Raw genomic sequence first — 16596 nt, 5'->3', positions numbered from 1 at the left:
CAGCTGACATTTGATGGCTCCATTGGGAATGGCCAGCAGTCTGCCATTCGCAATCAGATCGTTTTGGATCTCTGCACATGCAGATAGCCAAAGTGACCCAGAGGTCAGAGGCAGCCAGTCTGCTGCTGGACTCGGTTTCAAGTCCAGCAGCAGAGCACTCTGATGAGCTGGAAACAGGGTTTGATCACATTTCACACCAAGCCCCTCAGCTACATGCCAGGAAGGGTTGATGTAAATGAATGTGTTACAGACCCAATGGAGAAAGCTAAGTTCACATAAAATAATTTATGCATTTATCTGAACTTTTGAAACAATGTTCATAATTACTTATTAGCATTTTGAGGCTTTTTTTAATTTTTGTATTTTTTTCAATTATTTAAGTGTATTTGAATAATTATCAGAACTATTTAAAAACACTTCAAAGGCCTTTGTTGAAGAGTGTTCGGGGAGAAGCGCCTCAGTGGAGAGCTGTTAGATGGCAAGTAGCTTCACGGACCCTCACATTCCATCATAGAGACTTTTTGGATGTGGAAAGTCAGATCAATTAGCACTCTGCATTGGGAAAAGCATGGGTGGGTGGGCAGGCACTGTTGGGGCAAATACGGGCAGCCATCAGTTCCAGCACAATTTGGCCCATTCTATCTGGACACCATGGAAATATATTGAAGTGTAGCATGGAGCTCATTTTGAGAGATATTTCCTCCATATGGTGCATGTACCAGAACAATTAAAATTATATCTGATAGTTCTAAACATGCAGCTTTCCCTGGGTCCTGTGGTAAACTAGATAGGACTCAAACCTACAGTGTTCTAACCCAGAAGCTATATTGTTATCATCTAGTACTTTGAGAACTCATCAACTTGTCAAAGCTTTTCAGCAGTTATGGATAGAATTAGTCATTTGGCTGCAAAAGATATGGCTTGATTCATAAGCAAAATTCAACACACAGCACATTTGCAACATAAATCTCACATTTATTTGCCAAGTTGTTTCCCGGAATAATATTCAAAAACAGTTAACATGTTTTATGCTAGTCTTTACATAATCCCTTCTAAAGTTAATGATGCCATAAAAATGATTTACTCTTGGAACGTATTTCATGTAATTTTTCTTAATTCCTTTTGCTTGACCTTAATGTATGAAAACATTATCAATCATTAACAAAGACCTTGGGCCATGTGGAGCTGGATTTGGGTCACTGCTAACTACTCCCACCCATACTTACCTGGGCCAGTTATAGGGAGCCAAACAAACTGCCCGCCCAAACTCAGGAAGTTTCTGGCGAGGTGGAGTCGGGTTTCAGTGGCAAACAAGCCTCAGGCAGCATACTGCTGAGACATCACTCCCTCAGAGGCTATGACTGGGGACAAGACTGGGACATGTGAGGGAAGCTTTGTTTCCCATCAAAGCTGTCAACAATGCATCCAAAAATGTTTAAAAATTAAAGACATATTAAAACATTCAGAAATAATCAGAAACATTAAAATAAAATGAAAAGATGAATGAACCTTTTTCCTATCTCTCCTATAGGCCAAATAACCCATTCATATGAAAAGGGTTACCACTCCTAAGCCGGGCCTTGCTGGCAGAGGATAGGAGAGACACATTCCCCAGCACAATCGTGCTCCACCGCTGATTTCCATATGAAGACCAGTGCCAAACAGAGTGATAAAATAATGATATCTGTCACTCTGTACATCTTGGATCTATAGAGGGTCCAAGTCTCACTTACCCTTTGGAGCTGCCAGCTGCAGTCAGCCTGATTCAGCCCATTAACAATATAGAAAATACTGGACCTACTTGGCTGGTCAGACAGCATCTCGGGAGAGCAGGAGAAGGGTAATGCTTCAGGTCATTACCATTTATCACTACCTTTATCCTGTAATGACAAAAGGTCTTTGTCTTGAAACATTAAGTGTCTCTCTCTCTCTCTCTCTCTCCATCTAAGCTGCTGAGTACCATAGAACCATACCTGTTTCTCAACATTTTTCTATTTTCAACGTTTTCAGCATCCTCAGTATTTCACTTTAATAAGGACTTTGATAATACCGAGAAGGAACAGAAGTTCAAAAATGGCTTCAATCCTTAACCAAATTTAGTTGACGGAAATGAAATTGTATAAATGCTATCATTCATGTTTCTATTCAGATCAACCCACAGTCATATCAAACTTGTCAGTCTTAATTTATAATTACTTAAGGGTAGCACTCTTCCAAAATGCAGTCCATCTTTAAAACTTATCTATGCCACATCCTGGTCATATATACTAGCGGAAGTTTTTGCATTTTTTTCTTTCTGGTCTTCCAGCTTCTACAGCAGACAGCACTGCAGAGAAGAAAGGAGACTCAGTCCACACTGGCCTAATTGTGGGGATCCTCCTGGTGATCATCTTTGCTATAGCAGCTGTCCTGGTGACATTTTACATGTACCATCATCCAACATCAGCAGCAAGTCTCTTCTTCATTGAGGTATACTTTTTAACATCAAGGAACCAAATTAATGAGTTTAAGTTGTATCAAGCCAGTTTTTACTTGTTTGTTTTGATAAAATTGAACACTGGCAGGAATTTCAAAATTCCTTTCATACTTTAGCTCTTCTTATGGTTAACGTTTCAAAAAGAAACCACTCCTGACAACTAAACACTCAACCTTTCATAAAAATTGCAACAAAATGCCCTGAGCTCCTGGCAGAGCAGATTTTATTGCTGACTCATGGGAAATTATTGGAGAGGATTTTTTATGGACAGGATGTATGAGCATTTGGAAAAGCATGGCCTAACTAGGGGTAGTCAGCATTGATTTGTGCGGGGCAGATCATGTCTTACTAATCTGCATAGGCTCCATGGTGACTTGGCCATTTAGATTCAGAATTGGTTTGCCCATAGAAGACAGAGAGTACTGGTAGATGGGTCTTAATCTGGTTGGAGGTCTGTGACTAGTGGTGTTCCACAGGGATCCGTCCTGGGACCTCTGCTGTTCGTGATATATGTAAATGACTTGGATGAAAATGTGGATGAGTGGGTTAGTAAGTTTGCAAATGACACAAAGATTGGTGGCATTGTGGATAGTGTAGAAGATTGCCAAAGGATACAGCAGGTTATAGATCAGTTGCAGATATGGGCAGAGAAATGGCAGATGGAGTTTAATCCGGCCAAGTGTGAGATGTTGCACTTTGGGAGATCAAATGTAAAGGGACAGTACGCAGTTAATGGCAGGACCCTTAATGTTATGGATATACAAAGGGATCTTGGGGTCCAAATCCATAGCTCCCTGAAAGTGGCCACACAAGTTGATAGGGTGGTAAAGAAGGCATATGGCATGCTTGCCTTTATTAGTTGAGGTATTGAGTTGAAGAATGAGGAAGTTACGTTGCAGCTTTATAAAACTCTGATTAGGCTGCATCTGGAGTATTGCATTCAATTCTGCTCACCCCATTATAGAAAGGATGTGGGGGCTTCAGAGAGGGTACAGAAGAGGTTTACCGGGATACTGCCTGGAGTAGAGGGCAGGTGCTATAAGGAGAGCTTCGACAAATTAGAGTTGTTTTCTCTGGAGCAGCAGAGACTGCAGGGAGACCTGATAAAAGCTTATAAAATGATGTGAGGCATAGATAGAGTAGATAGCTGGTATCTTTTTCCCAGGATCGAAATGTCTAATACCAGAGGGCATGCATTTAAGGTGAGGGGGGAATGTGCGCTGCCAGGGGTGGTGGTGGAGGCAGATATGATAGAAGCATTTAAGAGGTTCTTAGATAGGCACATGATGATGCAGAAAATGGGGGGATATCGACTGTATGCAGGTAGAAGGGATTAGTGTAATTAGGCATCATTAGCTTAATTAGTTTGATAATTTATTAGGAGAGATAAGTACGAGAGGACATGGCTTTAGGGTGAAAGGGGAAAGGTTTAGGAGGAACATTAGAGGGAACTTCTTCACTCAAAGAGTGGTGGGAGTGTGGAATGGGCTGCCATCTGATGTGGTAAATGCGGGCTCGCTCTTAACTTTTAAGAGTAAATTGGATAGATACATGGACGAGAGAGGTCTGGAGGGGTATGGGCTGGGGGCAGGTAAATGGGACTAGCAGAATAATGTTTCAGCACAGACTAGAAGGGCCAAATGGCCTGTTTTCTGTGCTGTAGTTTTCTATGGTAGTTTGCCACATTGTCATGTGCTGAAGGGCCTGTTCCTGTGCTGTACTGTTCTATGTTCTGTTTTTTATCTTAACATTAACTATGTACTTCCAGAAACACCTTTAATTTTAGAGTTTACATGAGTAGCTAAGACTTCATCCAGAACTGTCTTTCCTGTACCCCATTTCCACCTAGAAGCATTGTTTTAGAAGTGTTCAGCTCCTGTTCAGAACCAAGATTGCCAGAACCTTGTGTTTTGGACCATTTAAATGATTGTGTGCAAGCCCAGTGCAAGATTGCCCTTAGACAGGCCACAGTGCCAACAGGATATGCAGGAAAATCAAGGCTTGCAGTTGTATATTTCTGTGATTAAGACCTTCTGCATGCCAATGCAAATTGAATACCAGCAGGTCTGATAATCCACGTGGGATGTGGATGAGGTGCTAGAATAATCCAATTGAAGGTCTATCTGTATTGTTCAACCTGTCCCTGCACTGTTGCTTGGAGGATGTGATTAGCTGGTACTTTCTCTTCCTGCTAATCTGTAATTGGTAATTGGTTTATTATTGTCACATGTACCGAGAGACAGTGATAAACTTTGCATGCCATCTGTACAGATCATTACAAAACATAAGTACTTTGAGATAGTACTGAGGGAAAAGCAATAACAGAATGCAGAATATAGTGTTACAGTTAAAGTTACAGAGAAGCTGCAGTGCAGGCAGACAATAAGGAGCAAGGGTCATGATGAGGTAGATTGAGAGATCAAGAGTTCATCTTTAATTTACAAGAGGTCCATTCAAACGTCTTATACCAGCAGGATAAAAGCTGTCCTTGAGCCTGGTAGTGTGTGTCTTCAAACTGGAATTGGAATTGGTTTATTATTGTCACTTGTACCGAGGTACAGTGAATAACTTGTTTTGCATACCATTCATACAGATCAATTCATTACACAGTGCATTGAGGCAGTACAAGGTAAAACAATACAGAATGCAGAATAAGGTGTCACAGCTACAGAGAAAGTACAGTGCAGGTAGACAATAAGGTGCAAGACCATGACGAGGTAGATTGTGTGGTCAAGAGTCCATTTTATCGTACTAGGCAACTGTTCAATAGTCTTATAACAGCAGGATAGAAGCTGTCCTTGAGCCTGATGGTATGTGCTTTCAGGCTTTTGTATCTTCTGCCTGATGGGAGAGAGGAGAAGAGAGAATATCCCAGGTGGGTGAGGTCTTTAATTATGCTGGCTGCTTTACCGAAGCAGTGAGAAGTATAGACAGAGTCCATAGAGGGGAGGCTGGTTTCCATGATGTGCTGAGTGTGTCCACAACTCTCTGGAGTTTCTTGTTCCCGGGCAGAGCAGTTGCCGTATCAGGCCATGATGCATCCAGATAGGATGCTTTCTATGGTGCATTGATAAAAGTTGGTGAATATCAAAGGGGACATGCCAAATAGTGTTTTTCATCTAGATTCTAGCATCTGCATTCCTTTGTTCCCCTGCCAAATTTCTTTAGCCTCCTGAGGAAGTAGATGATCTATATCATGCCACTTTCATTCACTATAGATACAAGCAGTGGACCATGTTCTGGTATATCTTATTTAAATGGTATTGCAACCAGGGACTTGCATACAAAGTTTAGAGATCTGTGCTTACATTTGTGCTAAGAGTTGAGCAATTCAAAGAAATCTCTACAAGTCAGGCTGGGACCATTTCAGGCATCTTATACCTGAATACACATTATAAGCACGCCTTGAATCCAACCACATGAAAGCTTGCAGGTTCGCAGTGAACTCTTTCTGTTCTAGATATGCATAGGTAAGGCTTAAATAAATTATTTTAAAATTAGTTAAAAAACTTTCTGACTGTTCAGTCAACTGTGATTAAACTTCAATCAACATATGCAAATATTAGAAGTAGTTTTAGAAATATAAGCATTCTAATTAATTAATCCATTAAATATGTTTCAAAGAAACAGTTGGAAAACCAAAGGGATAAAGCTATTGCATATTAAATAACTGAAATGTTAATCTGTAAAGGCTGAACAGTTTATTTGACCTTCCCCAGCATCATTCAGTAATCGTGCCTTTAATGCACATTGAAATAGGTTTGTTCTATCTGAACTGATTCCTTTGGGAAGTAAATGACAAGCACAGTCCACACAGAAACATTCCACTCAGAGTGAAGGGCAAGGCCACCAAGATTAGGGAACCTTGGTTGATGAGAGATATTAAGGGTCTAGACAGGAAAAAGAAGGAGGCATATGTCAAGCATAGGCAGCTGGGATCAAGCAAGTCCTTTGACGAGTATAAAAGATGTAGAAATACACTCAAGAAGGAAATTAGGAGGATGAAAATACACCATGAGGTATCTTTGGCAGACAAGATAAAAGAGAATCCTGAAAGATTCCATAAGTGTACTAAGACCAAAAGGGTAGCTGGAAAGAGAGTAGGTCCCCTTAAGGATTAGTGTGGTGATCTATGTGTGTAACCACAGGAAATGTGCAAAGTCTTAAATGAATATTCTTATCTGTATTTACTGTGGAGAAGGGCATGGAAGCTAGTGAGTTCAGGGGAGGGAACAATGATATCCTGGAGCATGCCCTTGTTCCCCTGGGTTTCTGTGAATTTCTATATGGAATCATTTGCATTTTGCCACAATGTCTGTGCAAATTCATTTCTGTTTTCTTATAGCGTCGCCCCAGTAGATGGCCTGCAATGAAGTTCAGACGTGGCTCTGGTCATCCCGCTTATGCTGAAGTGGAGCCCACTGGGCAGGAAAAAGAAGGTTTTATTGTGTCTGAACAGTGCTGAAACTGAGAAACAAACAGTGCACCAGTACTGGCCTACAGATGTGGGGTTAAGCTTTGAAGTGGATAAAGAAAAAAGCGAAGCCCACTATCCACAAAATATCTACTTCTGGATCAGTTCAAAGTAAGAAAGATAAACATTTTCATCTACAAAATCACCACTCCATCGTCTTCCTTAGTAGCCCTGCAGACTTCACCAGAGTTTCAAAAAAATGGCGTAGCATTCCTATTTGGCAATTGTGGAATTGGATGAGCATTAGTGACACACACAAACCGCAAGACTGAAGAACCAAATTCACTCCATCTTTACTTGTTCAAGTAAACCCCAACAAATTACTTTCATGGAAAAGGAAAACAAATTCACTTATCCATGTTGCAAAATTAGCTACAAGCATGTGTTTAACCAATCATCAATCAGAAAAAGTCATGAATAGAGTCACTCACTTCAGCATTTATTGTGATTCATAAAATGTGTGTACATTAAGAATGCACTAACATCAGTTGGTGGAAATGTGGTTATAGTGTACATTTTCTTCATGATGTTTTCTAATGGATTAGTTGGTTTCAGTATCTATGAATCACTATTGTTCGATTTCTTTCCTGTAGATGAAATATAATGTGTGGAATTTCATGTCCCATTCAACAGAATTCAGCTGGAAAAAGGTTGGGAGATAATTTAGACAGAATGTTATGTTTAAAATTTTGCAAAATGGAAATCTAACATTTTTTTCTTGAATTGACTATGTTTTCCTTAGTAACTTTATACATTCCTAATGTACACTTAAGTTATCGACATTATCAACAGTATCTCCAAAGTATTATACGCAACAAGATAACATTGGTTTCAGATTGCTGAGCGATTTGTAAGATTTGTGTTGCTTACTTTGCTCCAAATGTGCAATGTGTCATCTTTTGGCTGAAAAGGTAGTGAAACCGATAAAGTTTAAGCAGCCTACTGGAAACCAAATTCTGGGAAATTTTGCACATCCTACTGGTTCTGTTGTGTAGTGGATGCATTAGTTAAATAGATGAATATATTTTGTTTCTTGATAGTTTACACAAGACAGGCTCTTGTGCTCCAGATTGTGAAAAAATATTATAGTGTATTTTTTTCCATCCAGAAGAAGAGTGTAACATGAACTACCCTCTACTTAAAATGGGGTTTAAAATGGTAATGAAGTCTAGAGTGCTGTTTGACATTAGAAAACATTTTTATTGACAGCAAAGAACTGTCACTTTTAACTGGCTTTACTGAAAAGAACTGGTTGCTTATCTTATTTTTGGGTTTTTTTGTGCTGTAAGAGTAGACTGTCATGAAGCAATTCAGGTAAGTATTCCTAACTAAAATCTTTATTAATAAACTTTTTCATTCTTCCAAGTAAAGGCACTTGCAATTATTAATGTATTGACCATGGCAGATTCAGATCTAATTACGGATAACTGATTTCTTTCTGCTTGCCAACACCCCAATAAATAAACAATAAACATTTCACTTCAATTAATAAGTGTCATTAGTGCACCAAAATGGATTTATTTTTCAGTAGGCATTTTATGTAAAGCATTAAGTAGGGGTAACGGCTTGTTCAGTTCGATTTGGTCTGATACTATTATGAAAAACTATTCCAAAATATGCTTCTAAGCATTATCACGTTGGTCATCTTTACTCCATTAAAGATAGTGGTGGTTTAATTTTAAACATTCTCTAATAGAAAGTAGCCCCTGGAATGGAAAATGTGTGTAGTCACAGAGTTAATAGATGAAACAGATTATCGTGAGCACCTAATTTTGGTTCAACATCCAATGGTTGCAAAATTCTGTTATGGAGCATCCTTTTTGAATACAGCTAGTGCAGGTTAGTATCTAATATGACAACAAATACCAGAGTGAACATTATAATGGGTTATGCCCTTGCTACACAAGGAAAGGCATTGGCTTTAACATGCACACTAACTGGCAGATTGGGACTTCAGTTCTTACACAAAGCTGACTGGCTGCCATTGCTGCAAAATTAGACATCACAATGCAGAAACCCTGAACAGCTAAAGATAAACACAATCATGGGAAAAGTTCTACAACACCTAAACTTCTGACTTTTTTTTTGGGAAGAACCAAAACCCATAAAGGCAGATATTTTTATTGAGGCCAAAGAATTACACCTAGCACAAAGGTCATCTATATTATTGTGTCACTAAGTATAAGTTCATTTGGATATTAATCATAATAGGACCTGGAGCATCATTTGATACATTATGAAGTCATAACATAATACAATCAGCACAGAAGAATTTTAGTTTATTATAATATGCAAGTATTATGAACAAGATTAAAGAAATTAAAATGATGAAACAATTAAAAAAAAGGTAAAATTCCAGCAAAGAAACGATTGCATCTACCTAAATTAGATCTAATCACATTGTGCCTCTTTATGCCAGTATGTAAGGCAACTCCCTGAAATAGGCAGCAGTGTTTCATATGCAAGACTGCACCATCTGGATTGTTTGTTCACATTCTACTTACCCAAGGAAAGCATATATATCAATTAGATTTCAGGAAAAGAGCATTAAAAAGAAATCAAAATGCACACACTACCGGTCAAATTAATTTGAAATCTTGTCACCCTGATAATAAATTAAGTCAACACCCTAACATTTTAAATTCATCCATTTACGGAATTCTAAATTCATCCACCCATCATACTTGCTAGTTATATTTTTATTCTCGGAAATTCTTGAGTCAGTATCTTGTATTTTTTTCATTTGTATCATTCTGATCTTTCCCAGGTTCTTATGAATGTCGTCATAGAACTCCTTTTTCTCTTTAAGGATATTTTAATGATAGAATCTTGTCTAGGGTTGCAAGCTTTCTATTAAAAGCCACTGGTATCTGAATTTCTAGCTTGGGGATACAAAGTCCGCTATCCCTAGCCCTCGATCATGATAATCCATCAACAATATCATCTGGTAAATGTAAAATCTTTGATTCTCTTCTTGATGAACCAATATAAATTGATTAATATATGTAATTCAAAGGCTCTGACTAAAATTAATTATAAATAAAATCTTGAAATCATAAAGGCTTTAATACTTTCCACCAACTCTCTTAAATTGGAACACTATTCCTCCTGCTTACTTGCCAATATATCCACATCAAATGCAGGGACCTCCTTCAGCCTAAGATAACTTTTGAAACTACCCAGGGAAAAAAAAATCCAGTTCCTGCCTATTGATTCCTGCCTTGTTGCAAATATGTTTATTGTGCACACATGTAAAACTTGTTTGTTTTAACATTGATATCAAATACCAAATTTCTTGCAAGAATCATCTAAAATATGGAGATTATCACTCACACCTACATAAGGGTTGTTAATAATTGCAATGTATTCTGCAAACACACATATTTTACAGGTATGCTGCAGCCAAATTCTTTACAATCCTTCTCAAGAGTGCAGAGCAATGGATTTATTCCCACGTTAAATACAAACAATATAGAAGATCTTCCCTATTCCCAATTGAGCTTGTATTTCCACTAGTTCCTTTTATATTCATATCCATATTTTCAATGAGATCTACAAAGTATCCACCCTTTTTCTCAAAAGTCATTTCAAAGACAACTGAAACAAAGGCCTTTGCCAAATCAAAAAACACAATGGCTAGGTTTTTATGGTTTGTTTTACCTACTGCACACCCTACCCTGCCCAACCCCACCCAATTTCAAGATACTATTTAAATAATAATATAAAACCCATGCTTCTGACTATAAAACTGTTTAACCTTGGGTTGTGTTGCAGCTGTAGGTAAACCTTTAACTAAAGCCTTGGGAAAAATTCTCAATAAGATTGGGGAAATGTTTATAGGTGTGCAATTATCTACATTTTAAAAAAATCTTTACATTTAGGGACAAGACTGTTCCACTTCAATAAATTGGATATAATGTTAATTTTTAGCCATAGTGAAAGGATTCTTGATATTATAGGATGGTTCATACCAACCAGTTCCAACCGGTGTCTGCCAAAGCACCGCCTCAACCTGGTACATTATCCTTTTTTATCTCTCCAAAGGTTATTTTTTCTTCCAATTGATTAATGTCCTTCATAGAACCCTTGTTATTGTTTTACTTCACACACAGAGCAAATCTATTAATATCTGCTTCATTACCAGAATTATAGAGTTGTACAACATGGAAACAGGCCCTTTTTGGCTCAACTCATCCATGCCAACAAAGGTTCCTTCCTCATCGAGTTCCATTTGCCTGCATATCGCCCATATCCCCCAAACTTTTCCTATCCATGAATCTGTCCAAATGTCTTTTAAATGTTATAATTATTCCCATGTCTACCACTTTCTCTGTCAGCTTGTTCCATATATACACCACCCTCTGTGTGAAAAACATGCCCCTCAGATCCCCTTTAAATCTTTCCCCTATCACTTTAAATCTATGCCCTCTACTTATAGACTCCCCTGCCCTGGGAAAAAAGACTGTGACCAACCTTATCTATGCCCCTCATGATTTTATAAACCTCTATAAGGTCACCATTCAGCCTCCTTCATTCCAGGGAAAATAGTCCCAGTCTATCCAGTCTCTTCTTACAGGCTCAAGCCCTCCAGTCCCAGCAACATACTTGTGATTTTTTTTTTCTCTGTACCCTCTCTAATCACATCCTTCCTGTAGTATGGCGACCAGAACTGCACACAATATTTCTGGTGCAGCCTCACCAACATCTTACACAACTGTAACATGGTGTCCCAGCTTTTGTACTCAGTGCCCTATCTGATGAAGGCAAGTATGCTGTATGCCTTCTTCTCCAGCTTATCTACTTGTGTTGCCACTTTTGGGAGACTATATACTGTACTAGTCTCTCGCTGTTCTACAACACACCCAGGATTCTATCATTCACTGTGTAACTCCTGCACTGGTTTAAATTCCCAAAACACATCACTTCCCATTCCTTATTTAACTCCATCTGCCATTATTTTGCCCACTTTCCCAGTTGATCTAGGTTCTGCTGTAACTTTAGTTAACCTTAGTTAACCTTCTTCACTGTCCACCAATGTTGGTGTCATCCACAAACTTAAAAACCATGCCACCTACGTTCTCATCCAAATCATTAATACAGATGACGAACAACAGGAACCCAGCACACCACTACTCACAGGCCTCCAATCTGAAAAACAACCCTCCACCACCACCTTCATTCAAAGACCCTTCATTTTAACTGTGAAAGAGAGAAAACAAATGAGTTAAACTTACAGAGCAGGTTGGGAGAGAAAAAGGAATATCTCTGATAAAGCAGGGTCAGGGTTGCAGCTGTTAATGAAATAATCAGGTTGATGGTTTATGAGAACAAACAGAGGAATGTAAAAGCTGAGAAATTCAGAGCTATAGGAAATGATAATTAGATCAGCCCATACTGGTGGAGAGGTTAAAATTGAGCCAATCTTACAGATGGATGATTAGTTCTGACACAACAGAAAGACTGGGTTACCTAAAGCTGTTGAATTCGGTACTGATTCTTTCTTGTCAGATTCTCTTTTGTTGGAATTGGCTGTGCCTGGCATGTTTGCGACACAAATGTTAGCTGCCACTTATCTGCCCAATCCCAAGTGGAGCTTGGTCTTGCTGAATGTAGGTATGGGCTGCTTAACTTGCCGAGGAGCGAATGGGACTGAGCATTTCATGTTCATCAGCAGCCTTCCCTATTTCTGATCTTATGATAGAAGGAACATCATTGATGGAGTGGCTGAATATCCACTTTGATAGAATAAACAGAAATGCTGAATATTTTTTAAAATGGTGAGAGACTGGGAAACATTAGTGTTCAGAAGCATCTGGGTGTCCTCGAATACAAGTCAATAAAACCTAACATTCTGGTGCAGCATCCAATTAGGAAAGCAAATAGTAAACTGGGCACAAGCCCAGAGGATTTGCATAGAAGAGTAAAGGTATTTTATTACAGTTATGTATTGTGTTGGTGACACCATGTTTGGAGTACTGTATACTACACAATTTTAATCTCCTTACCTGTGCTGTCAATTCCTGAGCTAGTGGCTGGGTTGGTAAATCTAGTGAAGGTGAGCCTCAGATTTCACTCTCTTCAGGCCAGCTTGCATCTCTTAGCTGCCTTAAAGGAGATAAACGCAGGTTAAGGCTACATGTGTCCCTCCTATATATTGGGCTTCCCTTTTTCCTATCTTCAGTCCTGAAGAAGGGTCCTGACCTGAAACGTTGACCACTTGCTTTTCTCCACGGATGCTGCCTGGCCTGCTGAGTTCCTCCAGCATCATCGTGTTTTTCATCTAGATTCCAGCATCTGCAGTCCTCTGTTTCTCTACATGTGTATAATACTTAGAGTTTGTGAACCTGAAGAGATTATAGGACAAGGGGGAAGGAGGATGTGAGATGAAGGATGAGATATGAAGATGCCAGTATCTTCAATGGTTTCAGTCCCTTCCTGAACACCCTCCATCACCTCCCTCCACCCCTACCATAGCCTCAGTCGTGACTACTCAAGTTATAAAACAGCACTGTGCACTACATGGGAGTATGGTGAAGCAGGTTTGTCTGCTCCCCCTAGTTCTCTGATACTGCGGGAAGTCATTGTCCTGTGATGGAAGAAGTGTGACAAGGAATGCCATGCAATGTGTTTCAAATGAGTTACCTGTCATGATTGAGGGCATGGCTGGCAATGAAGTGTGAGAACAAGCAGGAGAAGTACAGAAAGGTGCAAAGTGAAACATGGATGTTAGCGACATGAAACATGTTTATGGAGGTTGTTGGCCTTGGCCTCTCATGTGAGATTATTGAACTATGTGTGCCACTGCACCCAGGTCCTCAGTGCTTGGTTCCAGGATTCATCTTCTGAGTTCTCAACTCCTAATCCCTTCACAGTGACTGCCTGAAGAACCTCCTGCCCTTGTGAATCTTGTCACAAGAGTACAGCATTGGAAGAAGATAGAACCCTCCCTCTCTTATGTTTTCTTTGGCCACTCGAACGATCCCCTTTTGCCACTACATTGTTCCTCTGTTCTGATACCGTACGCAATCTTTGCTAATCTCTTTAAACTCTTGAACAGAAGTCTATCAAATGCTATCCAGCAATCGATATAGACATCTATTGACCTGCTTGTATCCACTGTACTAAAAAAAAGCAGATGTCACACATAATTACACTTCACAAAATCCATGCTGGCTTTTTCAAATTAGCTCGTACTTATTACTCTGTGTTAGATAATTGATTCAGAAACTTCTGTCAAATAATGTTTAACTGGCAATTAATGACATAGTTTCTCACTGCTCCTCCTTCTGTCTTTTTGAAATAACCAAAATCTATATTCAGCATCAATAACAATTTGCATTTACAAAGGACTTTCAACATAGTAAATCAGCCCTGAGTGTTTTGCAAGAGTGTTATCAAGCAAACTGTGACACTAAGTCACATGAGCTATTAGAGCGAATACTCTAAAGTTTGGTAAAAAAGGTAGCTTTTAGGGAACGTTTAACTTCTTCAAGCAGGGGAGCAAAATAGCAACGTGAAAAAGCTTAGAGAAGACATTCCAGTGCCTGGGGTCTAGACAGGTGAAGGCACAGACACCAGCGATGGAGCAATAATTAAGGGAAAGTCTGGTCATAGAGGACATGAAAGCAAGGGATGAGGACTTCAAAATTAAAACAATTAACCAGTAGCTAAAGAAGGTCAGTGAGCGTGGTGGAACATTTCCCGAGTCTCAATTCCACAGCAACGAGTCTCAATTCCACAGCGGCACAGTAGCATAGCGGTTAGCGCCACGCTATTGCAGCGCCAGCGATCGGGGTTTGATTCCCGTCGCTGTCTGTAAGGAGTTTGTATGTTCTCCCCGTGTCTGCGTGGGTTTCCTCCGGGTGCTCCGGTTTCCTCCCACATTGCAAAGACGTACGGGTAGCTTTATTTGGGTTTAAAAATGGGCGGCGCGGACTCGTTGGGCCGGAACGGCCTGTTACCACGCTGTAAATAAAATTTAATCTAAACATTTAAAAAAACTTAAATTTAATTTAACATACAGTAGAATCAACAGTACAGCACAGGAACAGGCCCTTCAGCCCACAATGTCTGTGCCGACCATGATGCCAATTTAAACTAAACCTATGTGACTGCACTAGATCCATATCCCTTCGTTCCCTGCAGTGAACAAAAAACAGAATGGTGGAATGGGTCAAGCAACATCTGTGGAGGCAAAAGGTGCAAGCCAATATTTCAGGTCGAGACCCTGCATCAGGACTGAGAGGGAAGAGGAGAGATTGCCAACTTATGGCAGGATGAGGTAGGTGGGGGGGGCGAGGGGTGTTTGGGATAGAGACCAGATGGGGAGGGGATGATAGGCAGATGGAACCGATGGGTAGGGGTGGGGTGGGGTGGAATGGAGGGGAATGAGTGAACAAAGGAGGAAGAAAACTAGATGGACTGGTGAGTGTGTGGGGGACGAAAACACTGGTGGTGTGGGTTACCTGAAAATGGAAAATTCAATGTTAATATCATAGGGTTGTAGGCTACCCAAGCAGAATATGAGATGTTGTTCTTCCAATTTGCATTTTGCCTCTCTGTAGCAATGGAGAAGGCTGAGGCCACACAGTTTGGGGTGGGAGTGGGAAGGAGAGTTAAAATGACACGCATCTGGAGGCTCCAGTAGCCATTGCAGACAGACCTCAGGTGCTCTGTAAAATAGTCTCTGTGTCTATGCTTGGTTTCACCAATATAGAGGAGGTCAAATCACAAGCAAGAGACCAGGTTGGAAAAGGTGCAGGTGAACCTCTGGCTCACCAAGAAGGGCTGTTTAGTTCCTAGGGTGGTGGTGTGGGAGGAAGTGAAGGGACAATCATTAGTGAAGCAATCAATAGTGATATGGTTACTCTTAATTTGGCAGTATGATCGATGGAGGTGAATCTTAGCGCTTCAAAAATTATCAAATTACCTCATTCTGTATAAAGTTTTAGGATGCCCTATAAATCGAAGACAAATTGTCAGCCATCAAAAGTTGGCCAAATCATAAAAATCTGCCTTTATTGTATCCTGCTCATAAAATGTCATTAGAATTCCTGATAGGATATCTATGAATAAAGCACATTTCAAGACGAAGTTGCCAGCATCAAGGGCTGATTTAAAAAAATAGTGATAGTGGGCAGCTTAACCATTTTATGGCATTATGGTGCAAATAGTCAGTGGATAGTTGGATGATTATGTGAGTAACTGATGTCTTCAAATCAGCCTTCCGGTGGATTAACTCATCACATATCAGTTACAGCATTGGTGTTCACACTCCAAAGAAATAAAAAGAAACAAAATACTGAAAACCAATTAAAACTAGCAAAGAATGGTAGAACAGACTTCTGAGCACTTCCAAATGCTGCAGTTTTATATGATGCAAAATATGGTCAAAATATATTCGAGTGTTGTTTCATCTGAAGATTTCTACCACCTCCAACTGTATCTCAATGTCCCTGTCAACTCTCCCCATGTGACAACTGCTTTCTCCAGTTCATCTCTGCTCAAGTGTCTACCTGCATTTCACTTTCTGACATCTTTTTCCCTGAGGCAATCTTGGATTGACTGCATTTCTGGCAGCTGTCTGCATTTTCACTGTACACCACTGGTGTCTCCCATGCACGTACAATACATAAAAGTAAATTCA

General features: G+C 39.8%; 1 protein-coding gene across 1 annotated transcript in view; it reads left to right on the top strand.

Moving 5' to 3' along the window:
• The window catches only part of LOC127570634 (plexin domain-containing protein 2-like), a 348836-nt gene extending 333616 nt beyond the window's left edge, over positions 1-15220 (top strand). The window contains 2 exon segments of the mRNA XM_052016376.1: positions 2309-2469; positions 6822-15220. Coding sequence (XP_051872336.1) covers positions 2309-2469; positions 6822-6941 — 281 coding nt within the window. The 3' untranslated portion in view covers positions 6942-15220.
• Positions 15221-16596: the final 1376 nt, after the last annotated feature.

The sequence above is a fragment of the Pristis pectinata genome, chromosome 5 (genome assembly GCF_009764475.1).
Source record: "Pristis pectinata isolate sPriPec2 chromosome 5, sPriPec2.1.pri, whole genome shotgun sequence".
In the NCBI taxonomy this organism is placed as follows: domain Eukaryota; kingdom Metazoa; phylum Chordata; class Chondrichthyes; order Rhinopristiformes; family Pristidae; genus Pristis; species Pristis pectinata.
This window is presented reverse-complemented; position numbering and strand designations above follow the sequence as displayed.